Genomic DNA, 15,812 nt, shown 5'->3' with positions numbered 1-15,812 from the left:
AAGTGTCATGGAATTATAGAAAATCTATTCAACTTAGACTCCTTCTTTTTAGTCCTGGGATACATTACAGTAAATGATGTAACTTTTAAAATGAGTGTGATTTTACTTGTCTCAGTTGATGGCGTCTACCATTTAAATACAATAATTGCATTTTGAAGATTCAATAAAAGTAAAAATTAACCAATACATACTAAAATTAAATCTTTGGCACATTCTATGTTTTCATTTTCTTCAAATAAACATGCAAAAATAAAGTAATGGTTATGAATCACGTGGAAGAATGCTGAGTTAAAAACCTCCGTGTTTTATCTTCTGCCAACTCAGACGCACTTTTCTATGCTTGTCCTCCCTATTTCCCCATCACTCTGTACATAGAAAATAACACTTACTTGGGCTTAATCCACAAGCTGAACTAACAAACTGTCCTTGAAGTCACCAATATAATTTTAACCCTTATTAAAATGTCTGATAACATTATTGACACCAAATATAAATAATTTTTAAAAGGTTCTTGCTATATTAATGTCAAATCAATGATTCCTTTTTTTGACAATTAAATAATACACTTTTATATCAACAATATAAGTTCTAGAATGCTCTTAATTATATCAGCATCCACTTAAAGTACTGCTTTCTTGAAAAATATCTTGTTTCTATTTCTTCATTTTTCCATTGTGTACAGCTAAAATCCATTTATCATTTTTTGCTGAATTTAGAAAGAATTTACCTAGAAACAAAATATCTCAACCAATACACATGACGATTACAGTACATTTTATATACAGGTAGAACAAAAACAAATGATGCTAAGAATTTCTGAGTGATTATATATGGTGAGATCACATCCTTTATTGTCTTGTACACTAAATATTTATATTGAAGTTAATAAAACATATCTGTCTTGTGTGTGTGTGTTGTGTGTGTGTGTGTGTGTCTGTGCCAGATATGGTGAGATGGTTTATCAAAATGGATGAGACTGTGTAGGTCTAAATAATACATACTTTTTATATGAAATCATTGGACATAATTTCTACATGAATTTTTAAGATTTATTAAAATAGTCTGATGGCCCTTGTTTTAGAATTTATGTATATATATCATATACATGATATATATGATATACATATTATTTGGAGATAATGATTTGAACACAGGAAATGAATGATTTTAATGACTTCAAATAGCATACTCATCAATTTTCCTATGTTTCACTTTACACTCAGCACACTAAATTTAGCATCACTGAACTAAGAACAAGTTTTTTTGTGTAAGACGTATTGGAATGATAAAGAGAAACCAGTTCCTACTTGGCTGGGAAGATACAACCTAGGTTCCTAGTTTGGTATATAGAGTACTATTTTTCTAACTTTCATTTTTTTTCAAAATAGCCTGCTTTGAGATACTGATGTATAGTCACTCCACCTAAAAAAGGTTTTGAATTATGAAGGAATTACATTTAAATGCCACTTCCCTCTTTGCCATGTAAGATATGAATTATTGCACATTTTCTTTTAGCCTCAGTTTTCTCATCTATACAATGGAATAGCAGTATCTTAATAAGTTCCCCTGTGATTTTAAAGGTTAAATTAGATAATTATGTAAACTGCTTAGCACATGTCTGGCACACAATAATTATTTAAAGATCATTGAAGCTCCTATCTTAAAAATGATTTTACCCCTTGAAACTTGTTTGCTGGAGAGTAGTTTTTTCTAACTGGATAAAGAAAGTTATTCCCCCTGTGCAAACCTTCTATGAAAGGTTCAAGTTTCCTCCTGTAGATGAACCATGCATTGTATTTGAAAATGAACTATCATGCCTCACTAGATATCTCTCACCAAAGTTACCTTCCAACAAATACTGGTCTATGTATCTGCCATCTTTTCTTTTTCTTAAGGTTATATATTGTTGAATATATGACTCTTGCCCTTCCACATTTTTTCCATCTATAAGACACCCAAGTGATATTTCAATAAGTATTGACACTTCATGTAAAATATAAGTAAAAATAACTGATAATACTTATTCCAGCATACTAGACCACGGTTTTACCATCATGAAATGCAGTCCACAACAAAATAATCAAAAGAGAAAATGATGAATGGCTTTAGAAATTGTCATGGTTTATAATAAAGATTTTATTTTAAAAATGTTAAAATAAATAATACATACTGAAGAACATCAGTATTCTGGGAAATTACTCCTTTTAAAATATAAGTTCTAGATGACAAATCTACTTAAGACTGCTCCAGGGGATTTCATTATCTCATCTTTAATCCCACCGTGTGTGTCTGTGTGTGTGTGTGTGTATGTGTGTGTGTGTGTGTGTGAGTGTCCTGTATTCTTTTGACATAGTTCTCAAGGTTGGATATGTGGTGAAATGCAGACCCCTTCCACACATGTGATTTCATAGCCTAACTGCTGGTAAAAATAGACTTGCTTAGAAACCTCAGAGGATTATGATTGAGGGCAGTATTACATTGGTTCATAAAACTCAAATAATTCGATGCTTTTCTTGTTAATTATGGGGACCCAATCAGAAATCTGGATGATGGGAGAGAAACACTTCTTTAGGGTAATGATTGATTTCCATAAAGATAAGTACTTCAGCAAATTTCAATATGCAGTTGCTGGGGCGGGGAGGGTGGGTGGGCACTAATTAGTTTTACCATTTTCAGCAGATGTTGAATTTAAAATGCCAGCAGCATCTCAAATGCCTGTCATTAGGGTTGTCTTTCATCGGGGAGTGCTGACCAATGAAATCTCCACTCTGTTTAATGAGACCGATCCAGGCAAAGTCAATTAAATCAAATCTCTTCTAACATCCTTAATATATCTGCAGTGTGGGCAGCACCAACAAAAGCAGCAGTGAGGGATTTCCAGTATTAATAAAAGCGATTCACTGCCGCATTAGGAGAGTGGGAGAAAGGGAGGGGAGTGTGGTGGGGGAAGACCTTACTTTAAGGACTGGGGAAAGCCTGTGAACTCTAAGCAGGGTTGAGGGACTGAGGGGAGAGGAGCTATGAAAAAGGCAAAAGGCTAAGGCGCTTAGAGAGAAAGAACCTTAGGGTAGCGCCAGAAGAGACCCAGCCCCGGCCGTCCCCCTCCCCCTCCCCCCATCCCTTTCACTGCACACCCGATTTATCAGTTGCAAAAATGAAGCTGGAAAAATGTAAGGACCCAGATTTGAAAACATTTTCACTTTAATACTGAAAAAATATGCCATTATAAAATCCTCGAATAGAATTAGTAAGTTTCACGTGCTTCCTCGGTTCTTTTTTCCTACTTTATAAGTAAGATTTATACCAGCACAGAATTGCTACCATAAGATCGCAGCCTAAGCACTAGAATGACATTAATTGGTCATGCTTAACTGCCTCAAAATCTTTTTTTTTTTAATAATTACACTGGTGCTATAATAGAAATCATGGGTACTTATTTTACATTCAGATGGAAGGCATTATTGGAATATGTATAGAAAAATAGTCCCCCTCAAAAAAATAAAATAAAATAAAACATCACCATTAAAATAAAAGAACCAAAAGCAACCCCTAAAAACTTCCCTTAACAAAATACATTGTTAACTCATAAAATGGACGGATGACTAGCCATGCAAATGTCTTAAATAAAACATTTACATTTTTTTTCACAGTAAACATACGCTCTGAACTGCCTACCAATCACAAATAATGGCGAAATGGCACTTTCTGATTATACTGCATCTTGCTTATAGAAAGTTTTCTACGGTGGGACTTATCAGGTAAGAGGGTGTGGAGGAGAGGCCATCTCCTGTCGCGGAGGGGGAGGGGCGGACAGAGTCCCTGGAGCGCGTGGGTTCCATGCGAGCCATGCAGCACTTTTTGTTTCTGTTTTGTTGTCAGAAGTCAAAGTTACTTATGTACAATACATTCATGCCTTCGTGCAACTTCCCATCCCTGCGTAGCCGGCAGGGAGCCATCACCCGGCTCTCCACAGGGGAAAAATAGATATCTATCTCTCTATATAGATGTGGATATGTGGATATATGTATATATGTATAGCGTCGCGGGGGCCAAACCCACGGGTCCTTCCTCCCAAGGTTAGAGCACTGTAAATTCTTCTGGGCTGGCCCATGCTGGGCTTTCAGTCAAAAGGAGCTCAGATTCACGAGCGAGCAAGTTGCGCTCTCCCAGCTGCCACAGTCTGCTCTTTGTTTAAGGAGACAGAGAAGGGGTCAGCCCCTCTCGGTTGAGCGAGTTCGCAGTTATTTATTTACTTATGTCCGTCAAGACTCAGGGCACGTTTAGATTTGGGTCAACGCTCCCGCAGCCCCTGGATGCTGGCGGCAGGGGAGGAGGGTGCGTCGCCTCCGGGCTCCCCTCCCCTTTCAGGGCTGGCGACTTAGTCTGAGAGCGAGTGAGAGCCACAGTCGTACACTCTATGGGCCCCGTCTGTGTTGTAAGGCCCATTGTGCCAGTAGGAAGAGTCACAGACTGTCTGCAGTGAATTAATTTCGGACGCTGAGGAGTTGGCATCCCTCCTCTTGGACCGCTTTCGATTCCTCAGGATAAACACGAGCATGCCCACAACCGTGAAGGCGGAGGTGACAAACACCAGCAGCAGTCCCGGGACCAACACGGAGATGGACACCCTGCTGGTGTCTAGGTAAGAGTTGGAATGCGTCCCGGTCTCCGCCAACCCAGTGCTGTTTTTACTGTGCGAAGTTAACGTGGGCGAGATCCTGGCGTACAGCTGGGGGCAGATCTCGTCATTGGAGAGGAGCATGAAATCCTTCCTGAAGAAGTTCACTGGCGTCTCGCACTTGAGGTCGCTCATCAGCACTTCGGAACCCAGGCGCTCTGCCCATTGCTTGAAAGGCACAATGGTGCAGGAGCACTCCCAGGGGTTCCCGTGAAGGTCTATCTGGATGATGGAGGTTAACTGGTCCAGCACCCCTGCCACCGGGAGGTACATGAAGTAATTGTTGTGCAGGCTGAGCTTAGACAGCGAGACCCCCGCGAAAACGTCCACAGGCAGGGACCTCAGCAAGTTGTTGTTGAGGATGAGGATCCTCAGCTTGGGCATGGAGTTGAAAGTGCCAGGGAGAATCAGCTGGATCGCGTTGTACTCCACGTTCAGATACTCTAGGTTCTGCAGTCCAGCGAATTTCTCCCGGGACAGCGTGTCCAGATAGTTGCTATCCATGTACAGCCACCTGAGGTCCAGGAGGTTCTTGAAAGTGTTATTTTCCACTGTGGCAATGTTATTGTTGCCCAGATCCAACAAAATGAGGTTCTTGTAATCCACAAAGTGCGATTTTCGGATGCTATGGATCTTGTTATCTCGCAGGAAAAGCTCCTGCACGTTGGAGAGCTTGGGCTTCAAATCGGCCAAACTGCTCACGTTTCGGTTGTTGCAGTTCATCTTTAAACCCGACCCTGGGATGTGATCGCAGCTGCAGCCCCCGGGGCAGGGCAAGCCGTTGACTGGGGGTTTGTTTCTGGCGCTACCCGTCGCTATCGCTGCAGTGGGTCTGATTTTGATCTGCCAGTTGCCTGGGATCTTTGTACCTCCGTTTGGAGCAGACCCTGGGGTGGCATGATCCTCTTGCCCATTTGTTTTGAAAGGAGTTGGCAGGGGGCCAGGAGCGAAGGTCTCTTCTTGGGCAGGGGGAGCAGGGAGACTAGAATCCACTCGGTTTTTCAAAGGACACAAGTCCTGTTCTGTGGTTTCATTGAGGTCTTTGCCCTGCAGTCTGGTGGGGGCTTCGCAGACCACTCTGCCGATCAGGGCATTCTTGGGAATGTTTTCCAGCCATTCTTTCAGGGAGAGTAGATCACAGGTGCAGTCCCAAGGGTTATCCTCTAGCAGGATCTCGGCAATGCCAGGGATTTGCTCCAAGACCTCCTCATAGGGCAGCGTTTTCAGCCTGTTTCCCCGGAGGTCGAGGTGGGTGATGGGCACATACTGGAACACGTTGGCAGGTAGAGTGCTGATGAGATTGTCATTTAAAATGAGGACCTCCAGCTTGTTCAAGTCCTGGAAGGCCCCCGGGTCTATATCCCGTAATAAATTGAAATCAGCCTGGAGGTATTCCAGATCGTCCAGCCCCAAAAAAGTCTGCTTTCGGAAAGATTTGATCTTGTTGTTGTTGATATGCAGCCGTTTCACCAGCTGCAGCCCCAGAAAAGCCCCCGGAACGATCTCATGTAAGCCGTTGTTTTCCATATGCAAACTAACCGCATTATAAAAGTTAGCGAACTCATTAGGGAAAAGTCGAGTGAGGGAATTGCCGTGCAGAAATAAATGGTAAAACTGGGAAGTCGGGGCGGTGAAACGCTGCAGACTTGTGAAGCCCTTTTTTTCACAGTCTACGTGTAGGTCCCCTTCTATCTCATTGCAGGAACAGATCTTCTCTTTGCAAACGTCCCCTGTAACGTTTCCAGCGGCAAAACAAAGAGACGTCTCCAGCAACAGAATCCAAAGCAGCATTTTTAAAGCGAGCAATTCATCCCCGATCTCATCACAAAGTAACAGCAACCATCCTGCTCGCCACAGACACAATTCAAGTTCATTTAGTGCTCCAATGTCCGAACCCAGGGAAGGAAAAGAAAAGGGTTTTGGGGGGGTGGGGGTGGATTCCTTCCTCCCTAACCCCCCCGCACTGCAATAGCCCAGTCGCCAGTCAATGATTATATCCACAAACTATCCAAGCACGTAGTGCAAGGCAAGCAAAAAAAAAAAAAAAAAAAAAAAAGTAGAAAAAAACCCAACCTACTCCCCCTCAACCCTTTAAAAATAACCCGAAGAAGTTAAATATATACATATAAATTAAAAAACACACCCTTACACAATCTTGTCTAGTGGTCCACACTAATCAGAAAAGAAACAATGCTAGTAATTACGAGCAAGTGCGTGTTAGAGAAACAAGCAGGTTTGCAGCGTAGTACAGGCGCACTGCCCGTGCATGGCTGTGCGTCGGACTGACCTTGCCTCTCTGATACAAAGCAGGGTTTTCAGCGGCTTCTGTGGTTGAGGCTGCCGGTGGAGTTCTCGCTGCTGTTGCAGGTTGCCCAGAAGTCCCCCCGAGGTGCTGTCCAGTCCCCCCGGTGCTGAAATCACGCCCGCCCGAAGGACTCACGCTGCCCAACCAATGGCGCTGGAAAATTTCCGCAATCGCTGCGTTTTGTGGTTGTCCATCCTCTTCCTTTCCTTCTCTTCAGCCTCTTTTCTGTGCTGCCGCTCCGGCTTACTAGCTCTTCTTTTCTTGCTCTCCTTCTCTTTCTTCTGCTCTTTCGGAATTACGTGTGGAGGGGGTTGTCTAAGGGAGGGAGAGAGCGCGAGAATGGGTGGAGGGGGGTTGCTAAGAAGCTCGGCTCGTTGCAGCCTGGTGCACTCTGAAAGATCTGACACCCTCTGCTGATCCGCAGTAGCAAAAATCCATCTGGTGAGGGAATGCTGAAGAAAAAAAAAAAAAAATCAATCCACGTACAGGGCAAGCGTTAAAAATGTGGGCATTAAAGGCTGTCGATCTACATAGACGCTTATTTTAAATGGATTATTTAATTCTTCTTGAGGGCTGGAAACTTTACCCTTTCCTTTCCTTCACGACCTCAGAGCCCCCCGCTAGTCAGGCATTAGGGAAAGCAGTGCTTTTAAAACATTTATTTCCCAGTGGTTTGAATAAAATTAGTGTCAGGGTGTCAAGCGAACAGCAATTTGAGGTAATTATTCCGCACGCCATTTTCATCGGTGCTTTAAATGCATTTCTGCTTTCTCTGCGGTACAGCGTTTTATGCCATTTGATGTCTTTGAAGCTTTCTTTTTTTCCTGGCATGTTGAAAGGGGCTATTCGGAACATATATATTACATAATATCATAATTGGATATGGAATATTTGTTGCAAGATATGTGATTTAGGCACATACTTTTCTTTTGAAAACTTGGTATAGAATTTTTGTCAGTTTGGTCAGTGGCAGTTAGGTTTCTCTGATAATATTTCTTGAATGTTATTTAAGCCTGCAAGATGAAAACACAATGCATACTTATGTCTTTGATTTCAGACCCGAAAGCTTTCAGCGAGATCCAGAAAAGGAGGAAGGGGGCAGAGAAAAAAAACCCAACTGGAAAGTGCTCCTAACCCACTGCTAGGCAGACACGCGCACATGCGCGCGCGTGCACGCGCATACACACACACAGGCACACGCACACACGCACACACTCACAAAGTTTCCACATTAGATCGGATGAATTTTAAACGCGAACAAGTAAATAACCAGTTGCATATTGAGAGCAGGGGTCGGAACCTCGGTCTCTAAAGCTCTCTGCAGTTGTTATCTGCAGGTACCCAGCAGTGCCTCTTCCAGCAGCTACTTGCCTGGGTCAGAGAGCGAGCGAGCATGATGCTCCCATGTTTTTCCCAATAGCCAGATTCCTCAAACTGGGAGCTTAAAGAAACCCAGTTCTACTTGCTTCTGTGTGGGACGAAAATGAAAGAACACTTCCTCGCACAGACCTGTTTTGGTGACTTTTATCAGGGTTAACACATTTTTCATCAATATTCTCCACAATTTTATGCATTGTTTTCCTATTTGAAATTTGCAAGACATTAAAAATTATTGTTTAGTCTTTTTTCCCCCCCAGTGGAAGCAGAGATGGTGTGTTTTCACCACTTTCACTTTTAATTATATCTTGGTCCATCTTACTAATGATTTGCATTAAAAATAAATATTCAGGGAGGTAAGCGTTTTGAGAAAGTTGGGGAGTGAAAAATTTGAAGAAAGGACTGGGGATGGGGAAACTTCCAAGGTTAGGAGAAGGCTTGGGGTTAGTAAAATTAATTTTTTTCTGGAGTGTGGAAAAATTCTTAGGTGTGCAGAACATCATACGTGTTCTCCTAAGCATATGACAAATGTATTGCAGTCCTGGTGAAATCTAGTGGAGTAGGGGTTTGTTCAACTCAAGGTGTATTTATGTGTGTGTGTGTGTGTGTGTGTGTGAGAGAGAGAGAGAGAGAGAGAGAGAGAGAGAGAGAGAGAGCATTAAACTACTAAACAGTTCTATTCTTATTTAATTGAGCCATTAACACATGTAGACAGAAGGAAAGAAGCCCAATCAGTATGAAGCCATTTCAAAAACAAAATTTAAAGCCATTTCACTAAAGAAATAATAAGTATAGAATGGGGAACTGCTGAGTGGAAGAGTTAAACTGAACTATCTGTTCTTGATAGAAATAGGCCAGACTGAAGAAAAATGCTGGCTGTTTCAAAAGAAAAATACTAAGGGTATTTTTCTTAGTATCCATCCAAATTCACGCTTCCAGCCATGTTTGTTTTTCTATGCATTGAGGTCATTATGTAAAGATCAGAAAGAAAATATTTGAATTGATTTCAATGAATAGAATTTAGGTAAACTAAACCTGGTTTCCCAATAGCATCCTCCTGGCCTACCCATTAAACTCTCTTCTGATTCTTTATCTTTCCTCTCAAAGCATCAATTACATTAGAACATTTACATTTAGAATCTTCCTTCTTAGATATATTATAAAATATTTCTAATCTATCCCTTTCAAATAGCTGATCCTTGTAGTCTAAGAAAAACAGTGTGGTAGTGCTCTGATGAGCAACTAAACCCAGGAAAACATGGAGCCTTCACCACCCAAATGGAGAGATCTGCTACAAAACTGGAGTCAAAGAACAGACACACAGCTCTATTAAAAATAAACCTATAATGAGCTTCCAAAAATTCTAAACATAATTATTTTATGATAAAATTATTTTAGAGAAATAAAACTCTCTAGAAATGCACATATCCAATTCAAAAGGCATACTATTCAATTACAGCAGTAAATTTCTCAGTAGGCATTTAAAACATGAATGGAAATTTATGCCTGATCTAAACATCTTAATGCCTTTGGGGAACATTTCTTAGGCATAAATTCTTCTCAGAAAGGTTCTACTGTATGTATTTGTGCTCAAGTGAACTTCTTCAATTGCTTGGACTCTCATTACAGCTGATCTCAGGAGCCATAGTTAAAGGACACTCCAGACGATGATGAGAATTAATAATATTTGCTCAGGGCTATGGTTTCACTTCCAGGCTATGATCAAAAAAGGTTTCAATTGCATCAGTAAATGTTCATTCTTATACTTCCTCAAACAAGATTCTCTCAGATAAAAGAAGTTAGATGTACATATCACAAAATCATTCTGATTACAGGTAGTGTTATTAATTTTTCATTTTTTCCTAAACCATATTATCAGATATTTCCATATGTGCAATAAAATAAGACTAGAATTTATGACAAGTATGAATTTAATATATTTTTATTGTTCATTTCATTTAATAATCACAGTAAGTATAAAAATTGTTTTAATTAGAAAAGTACTATTTTATTTAAGATATATATATGAATTCATTTTTCTGTTTTTCTTCTAAAATAATTTTTATCAGAGGTGAAACTACTGATAATTGATGTCTTCACAGTCAATTTGGTTCAATTTTCTTATCTTATAAGTGTGAAAATTGAGACTAAGGAATACTGAGAAACTTATCAAGGTTAAATAATATCAGTTGATTTTTCTTACGGGAACAACACTACAGATTTAAGAGCTAAACTTTTACTCTCATTCTTAAACCTCTATATGTTCTTAATACATAATGTTATTTACTTTGTTAAACTCTGTGGATCGATGTCCTTGTTGGTAAATTAAGACATTGTGGTTTGTCATTCCTTTCAATTTCTTAATTTGTTGTCATATTTCCATGTTCAGTAGAGTTGGAATCCAGTGATGAATATAGAAACCACTACAGAATTGAATTCATTAGTTCTGCATTTAATCTATTGCTAACCTGTCTTGTTTCACAGGATGAAGGAATCAGTCACTGGAATTCTTCCTTCCTTTACTAACAATTGTAAACTAGGAGACAGGGACATGAATCAATTTTATTTAAAAACTAATATGCTTACAATATAAGATTTCTTCCAATTTTTTTTCACATGTTGTGTAAACTGTAGATGCTATTCTAGAATGAGGTCCTAATGAATATATTATATGACTTCTCAAGGCAAAGTGCATAAAATATTTTAAATGTTTTACAGTACACTGTTTTTCAAGATTTAGCAACTTTTAATCAACAATAATATAGTAATCTCAGTAGAACACATCAAAATACTTTTACATTTTTATTTTGTGACTGAAAGTGTCATTGCCTTATTTTAATAGCACTTTAAAATTTATATCTCTCTGTGCTATAGGGTTGACTATGTTTGAGTAGAACTACATCTCTCATAAAGTCTTATTCATCTAATAAAACTTGTATGAATCACTACTTTGGTCTTGTTCAAAAGGAATTATCAAAAATGTGATTTTCTGAATTTGAACATCCTAATGTATTTCTTTACTTATTTACCATAAATTAGGCAATCAGATTTTTCCTGACAGAGTACAGTTTTTAAAATATACTGTACTATTCTAAAGGACATGAAAATGATATATTTATTGATACAATTGTTTTTTTGTTGATTCAAACATATATGTTACTTTTTTCAGTATACTTCAAAAGACTACAGATAACTACTCACGAAAAAAGGAAAAATTTTATTTTTGTTTTCACAAAGAATGTTTTATATTTTTAGAATAAAATGCATATTACTAGTAGAAATTTCATGAACACTGAAAATAAAAAATTGAAATTCTCAAAATTGCTATTATGCAAATATACATATATAGTTACATACTTTTAACACGTGGAAAATTTCAGGATTAATAAATATATAATATTACATCTGAAACTAAGTATCTTTATATGACATAAAATAATTCATTGAGCTAATTTTATGTTGTTACTTATTTACTTCTTTTGCAGAATTTTTGCCTTCATAAATAGTCCTGCAAAGAACAACCTTGTTCATAAATCACGGTGAACATTATTATTTATTTTCTTATTATGGATTCTTAGAACTAACTCTGTCACCCAAAAGGGTAGGAAAATATCAATATTTTTGATGTACATTGACATATTGCTTATGTAAATTTTTTTCAGTTTATACTGCACCAATAGTAGATGAAATTTACCATTTTCCAAAAAACTTCCCAACACTATTATTATTTAAAATGCTTTCCACTCAATTCATTATTCTTTCAGTGAAGCTGTTACAAATATATGAGTTTGAAATGATCAAAGTTATTCCAATGTTTTACAATTTAAAGTAATTGTTCATTCTCTTAATTTCTCTTCAATTTTTAAGGTATGCCTTGGTTTAAAATTAGTTAAAATAGTTTCTAGACCAAACCACCTATACATCTCACCCTTTTTCTCAATGAATTCTGTAGAACAACTGGTAACTTTTGTATTCTTTTTGTTAAAAAAAAAAAAATATATATATATATATATATATATATATATATACAGAGATTATTTGAAAGATTAATTTTCAATAGAGTGTATCATTCCTAAAGGCAGGGAGCAAATCCTTTATCATTTTACATCTATTCCCTAGCAGAATACTAGGCATAAAATATGTTGTGACATCTACATTCCAACTGTAGAATAAGACAGCAAGAGTTAGTGATAAGTTGAACATACAGATCATCAGGGTTAGAAAACTCAGTAACAATAAATTCACAAACTAAGGATTTAGGAAAATGACATATTCTATAAATTATTTGGATAGACTTTAAGTCTCATGAATTCTATGCAAACTCTGTGCTCACTGTATTTTCTCTGGTATCATCGTGCATATATTTATGAATTTTTCCATGTAAAAATGAGTCCTTAACCTAGAATTGTTATATCACAAAAACTACAATACCATGTGGCCGGTTGACAACCAATAATGTGTGGTGATACTAATATTAGGAATGTGCTGTTGCTTTTGAAAGAGGAACTGAATTATAAAATAGAGAAACGTAAAATATCATGGAAGTCTGAAGACCTAGTGAGGTTAACTGTAGATTATTAATTGAACTTTTAAAATGTATAAATTTAGGGAAAGAGTGTATCAGAGGATATTAAATTATAGTTAGGAAAGATAATTTTTCTTGTTTTATATCAAATAAAGTAACTAGAGATAGTGATAAGGTACCATAAATTTCAAAGAAGGTAGAGGAAATGATTTTGAATATTTTGCTACAACAAAGTTAAATATTTGAAGAGATATTCTTATCTTAACTTGAACATTATTATATAATGTGTACATATATCAAATATTATGTAGCATCCTATAAATATGTGCAATTTTGTGTAAATTTAAAAATTAACTAATAATTAACTAATAATACAATATTACGTTATTCTATTAGCCTTTTTTAGAGCTGAGGAAAATTTTTAAAGAACGTAGTTTGCCCTTTTCCTCCTTTTTCTTCCAGAAAATTCCTGTCATTAGCTCTGTCCTTCTCAGCAGTTACAGTATTATATTTGTCAAATTCCTCTTACATTTTCTTTGACACTTAGTTAACACAACAATTTTGTTGTGCTTTGAGAATATTTTTATGATACAGAGATATTCAATGTTCCATTCAAAATATCTGCATTTTGTTCAATTGATTTCCAAGAAATAAAAATTCTAAAAGTATTTTTTTGTTTATTGTTTTGTACAGACACACACTCTTGCATACAACATATACTAATATACCTCAAACACCAATTAATACTTATAGTTTACAGGACATAAGAATGCAAAAGTGCAACACTTGGACAATGTCACCATTTGTATTTTTTCCTTCACTCTTGAATACAGTATGTGTTTTAATCCAGAAGAATAAATTTCTAAAGATAGAATCACATGCACAGTTGCGGGTCAGGGAGAAAGACAGCACTCAGTGGAAACGGATGCTTTTGGGATGGTCATTAAATCACATCATGCAGGTGGTCAAGGGCTAATTGGCTGATGAAAAAGGTCAACCCCTTTCTTAGGTCTCTGATCAAGTACTTTATACTAGCAATTCCATTTGAAATCAGTACCTTGGAAAACTGGGAATCTTATGGACATTTTGAATATTCAAAGAAAAATGATTTAATATTATATCAAACTAGAAAACATGTTAATTTCTATTCTGTTGGAGTTGGCAAATCTTGGGTGTATACTTGAGTATATATTCTTTTTATGGAGAATCATGCCTATGTATTCCTAGTACTGATCAATTTGCTACCTTACAAGTTTTGCTTGGAGAGAAACTGTATACTATCATGGATGACTAATAAAAATTTAAATACTCCCTGGGGATATAGCTCAGCGGCACAAGTGCCTGCCTGGCAAGCACAAGGTCCTGAGTTCGATTCCTGGTACAAAAACAGAAACAAAAATTTAAATACTCATTTTCTCTAACATCACTTTAAAAAGGTCATATGATTTGGCCTGGCTAACTGGTCTCCGTTGGGAGTTTGAAATCAGAGTTAATGGCCTTAGAGAAGAGGAATACTAGTATACTCTAGTAATTATAACAACAGCAGCAGTAACAAGGCATCCAGCACTGTACCAAGGCATGTGGGCACTATGGTTTATATATGCAATAATCCCCGAAAGCCTCATATGCTCAATGGCAAGAATTGGGGAAGGTGATTGGATTATTTCCGTTGCTCCAGCCCACTTCCTGTTAGGAGGCGGTCCTTGTTGGACATTGGTCACTGCAGATATGACCTAGAAGCGTGTAACTCCCAGGTTTGTCTCTTCCTTCTCTGCTTCCTTGTTGCCATGACATGAGCAGCTTTCCTCCACCAGGCTCTTCTACCATCCCTTTTTCTGCATTTGATCCCACACACTAGACTAATACCTCTGAAAACCATGAGTCAATATAGGCCTCTCCTTCTTGATGGGTGTTTTGAGTACTGTGTCCCAGGAAGGAGGAAGTGACTAAGACTACCCGATTGGAGCGTAAGGCAGAGGAGGAAGTTATTTTAACTTGTTTTGTCCCCAGGCAAGGAATTAGCAACACTATCCTAGGCAGTCCAGTGCTTCACGTGGTTTCAGCCAACTTTGACTATAGGGCCGCTTTTGTTACTGTCCATACAGCAAATTGAGATCTTTCACCTCTCCAGAAATTCTGGGAGCCTCCTAGTTTCTCTTCACACAATGCTTTTTCCGCTTGAATAAATCAGAAAGTCTGACTGACCTAAACTGTAAACAAACTTATTGTGCATCCCTACTTTGCCAGGAAAATACAGGTTTATGTTGTTCTTTCTCTAAGTAAATGTTAGTAACACAATTTCATTTTTGAAACTTTGCAAGTTCATTCAGCAAATAAATTGTATTGTTAACCTGACAATGAGGGCACCCCTCCTTTTATGTTAATGAAGATCAGATAAGTAATGCAGTAGCTAGAATATTCAAAATATATGTAAAATAGGGAAAAAAATTCTAAATTTTAAATTGACATATTCTTGAACATGCCCTTTCTGTAATATATTTGTACAAGAGTTATGTATGGTTATAAGGAGTTGTATAGATATAATAATTTTGCTTCAAAGTAGGTATAACTTGGATAGCTAGCATTCATATCTGTTAGACGACACAGAAATCTTAAGCTCTCTGGGTTTATTTTTGAAGTGAGTATGTATAAATTTGAATAAGTATATAATTAGGCATTTGCCATTAATTCATATTTTAAAGAAAACCTAGATTTTATGGCATGACATGGTAGTGTGGAAAAAGCATATTTATGTACACATTCAGTAAAAGATTACTTGTACAGAAAATTGTAAAATACTTAAGGGCCTATGAAAGCATAATATAGTGCAAACATTCAATATTCAATTTTTATTATAATTCTTACTGTTGAAGTCTGCATATAAAATCTGAAAATTAATATTCTAGCTTTCCAATCAAAATGCAAAA

General features: G+C 37.4%; 1 protein-coding gene across 1 annotated transcript; it reads right to left on the bottom strand.

Annotated features, from left to right (window-relative positions):
• Positions 1-4,018: 4,018 nt before the first annotated feature.
• Positions 4,019-7,374, bottom strand: Slitrk1 (SLIT and NTRK-like family, member 1). Its single transcript, XM_005374122.2, has one exon. It carries the CDS (start codon positions 6,467-6,469, stop codon positions 4,379-4,381), a length of 2,091 nt encoding a protein of 696 aa, XP_005374179.1. The 5' UTR covers positions 6,470-7,374; the 3' UTR covers positions 4,019-4,378.
• Positions 7,375-15,812: the final 8,438 nt, after the last annotated feature.

This window comes from Chinchilla lanigera, unplaced genomic scaffold, assembly GCF_000276665.1.
Source record: "Chinchilla lanigera isolate Chin_1 unplaced genomic scaffold, ChiLan1.0 scaffold00003, whole genome shotgun sequence".
Taxonomy (NCBI): domain Eukaryota; kingdom Metazoa; phylum Chordata; class Mammalia; order Rodentia; family Chinchillidae; genus Chinchilla; species Chinchilla lanigera.
Note: the sequence above shows the minus strand (reverse complement) of the source record. Positions and strands in the feature narration are given on the sequence as shown.

Coding starts and splice junctions, on each gene's coding strand:
- Slitrk1 (XM_005374122.2), bottom strand. CDS start 6,469: ATGCTGCTTTGGATTCTGTTGCTGGAGACGTCTCTTTGTTTTGCCGCT.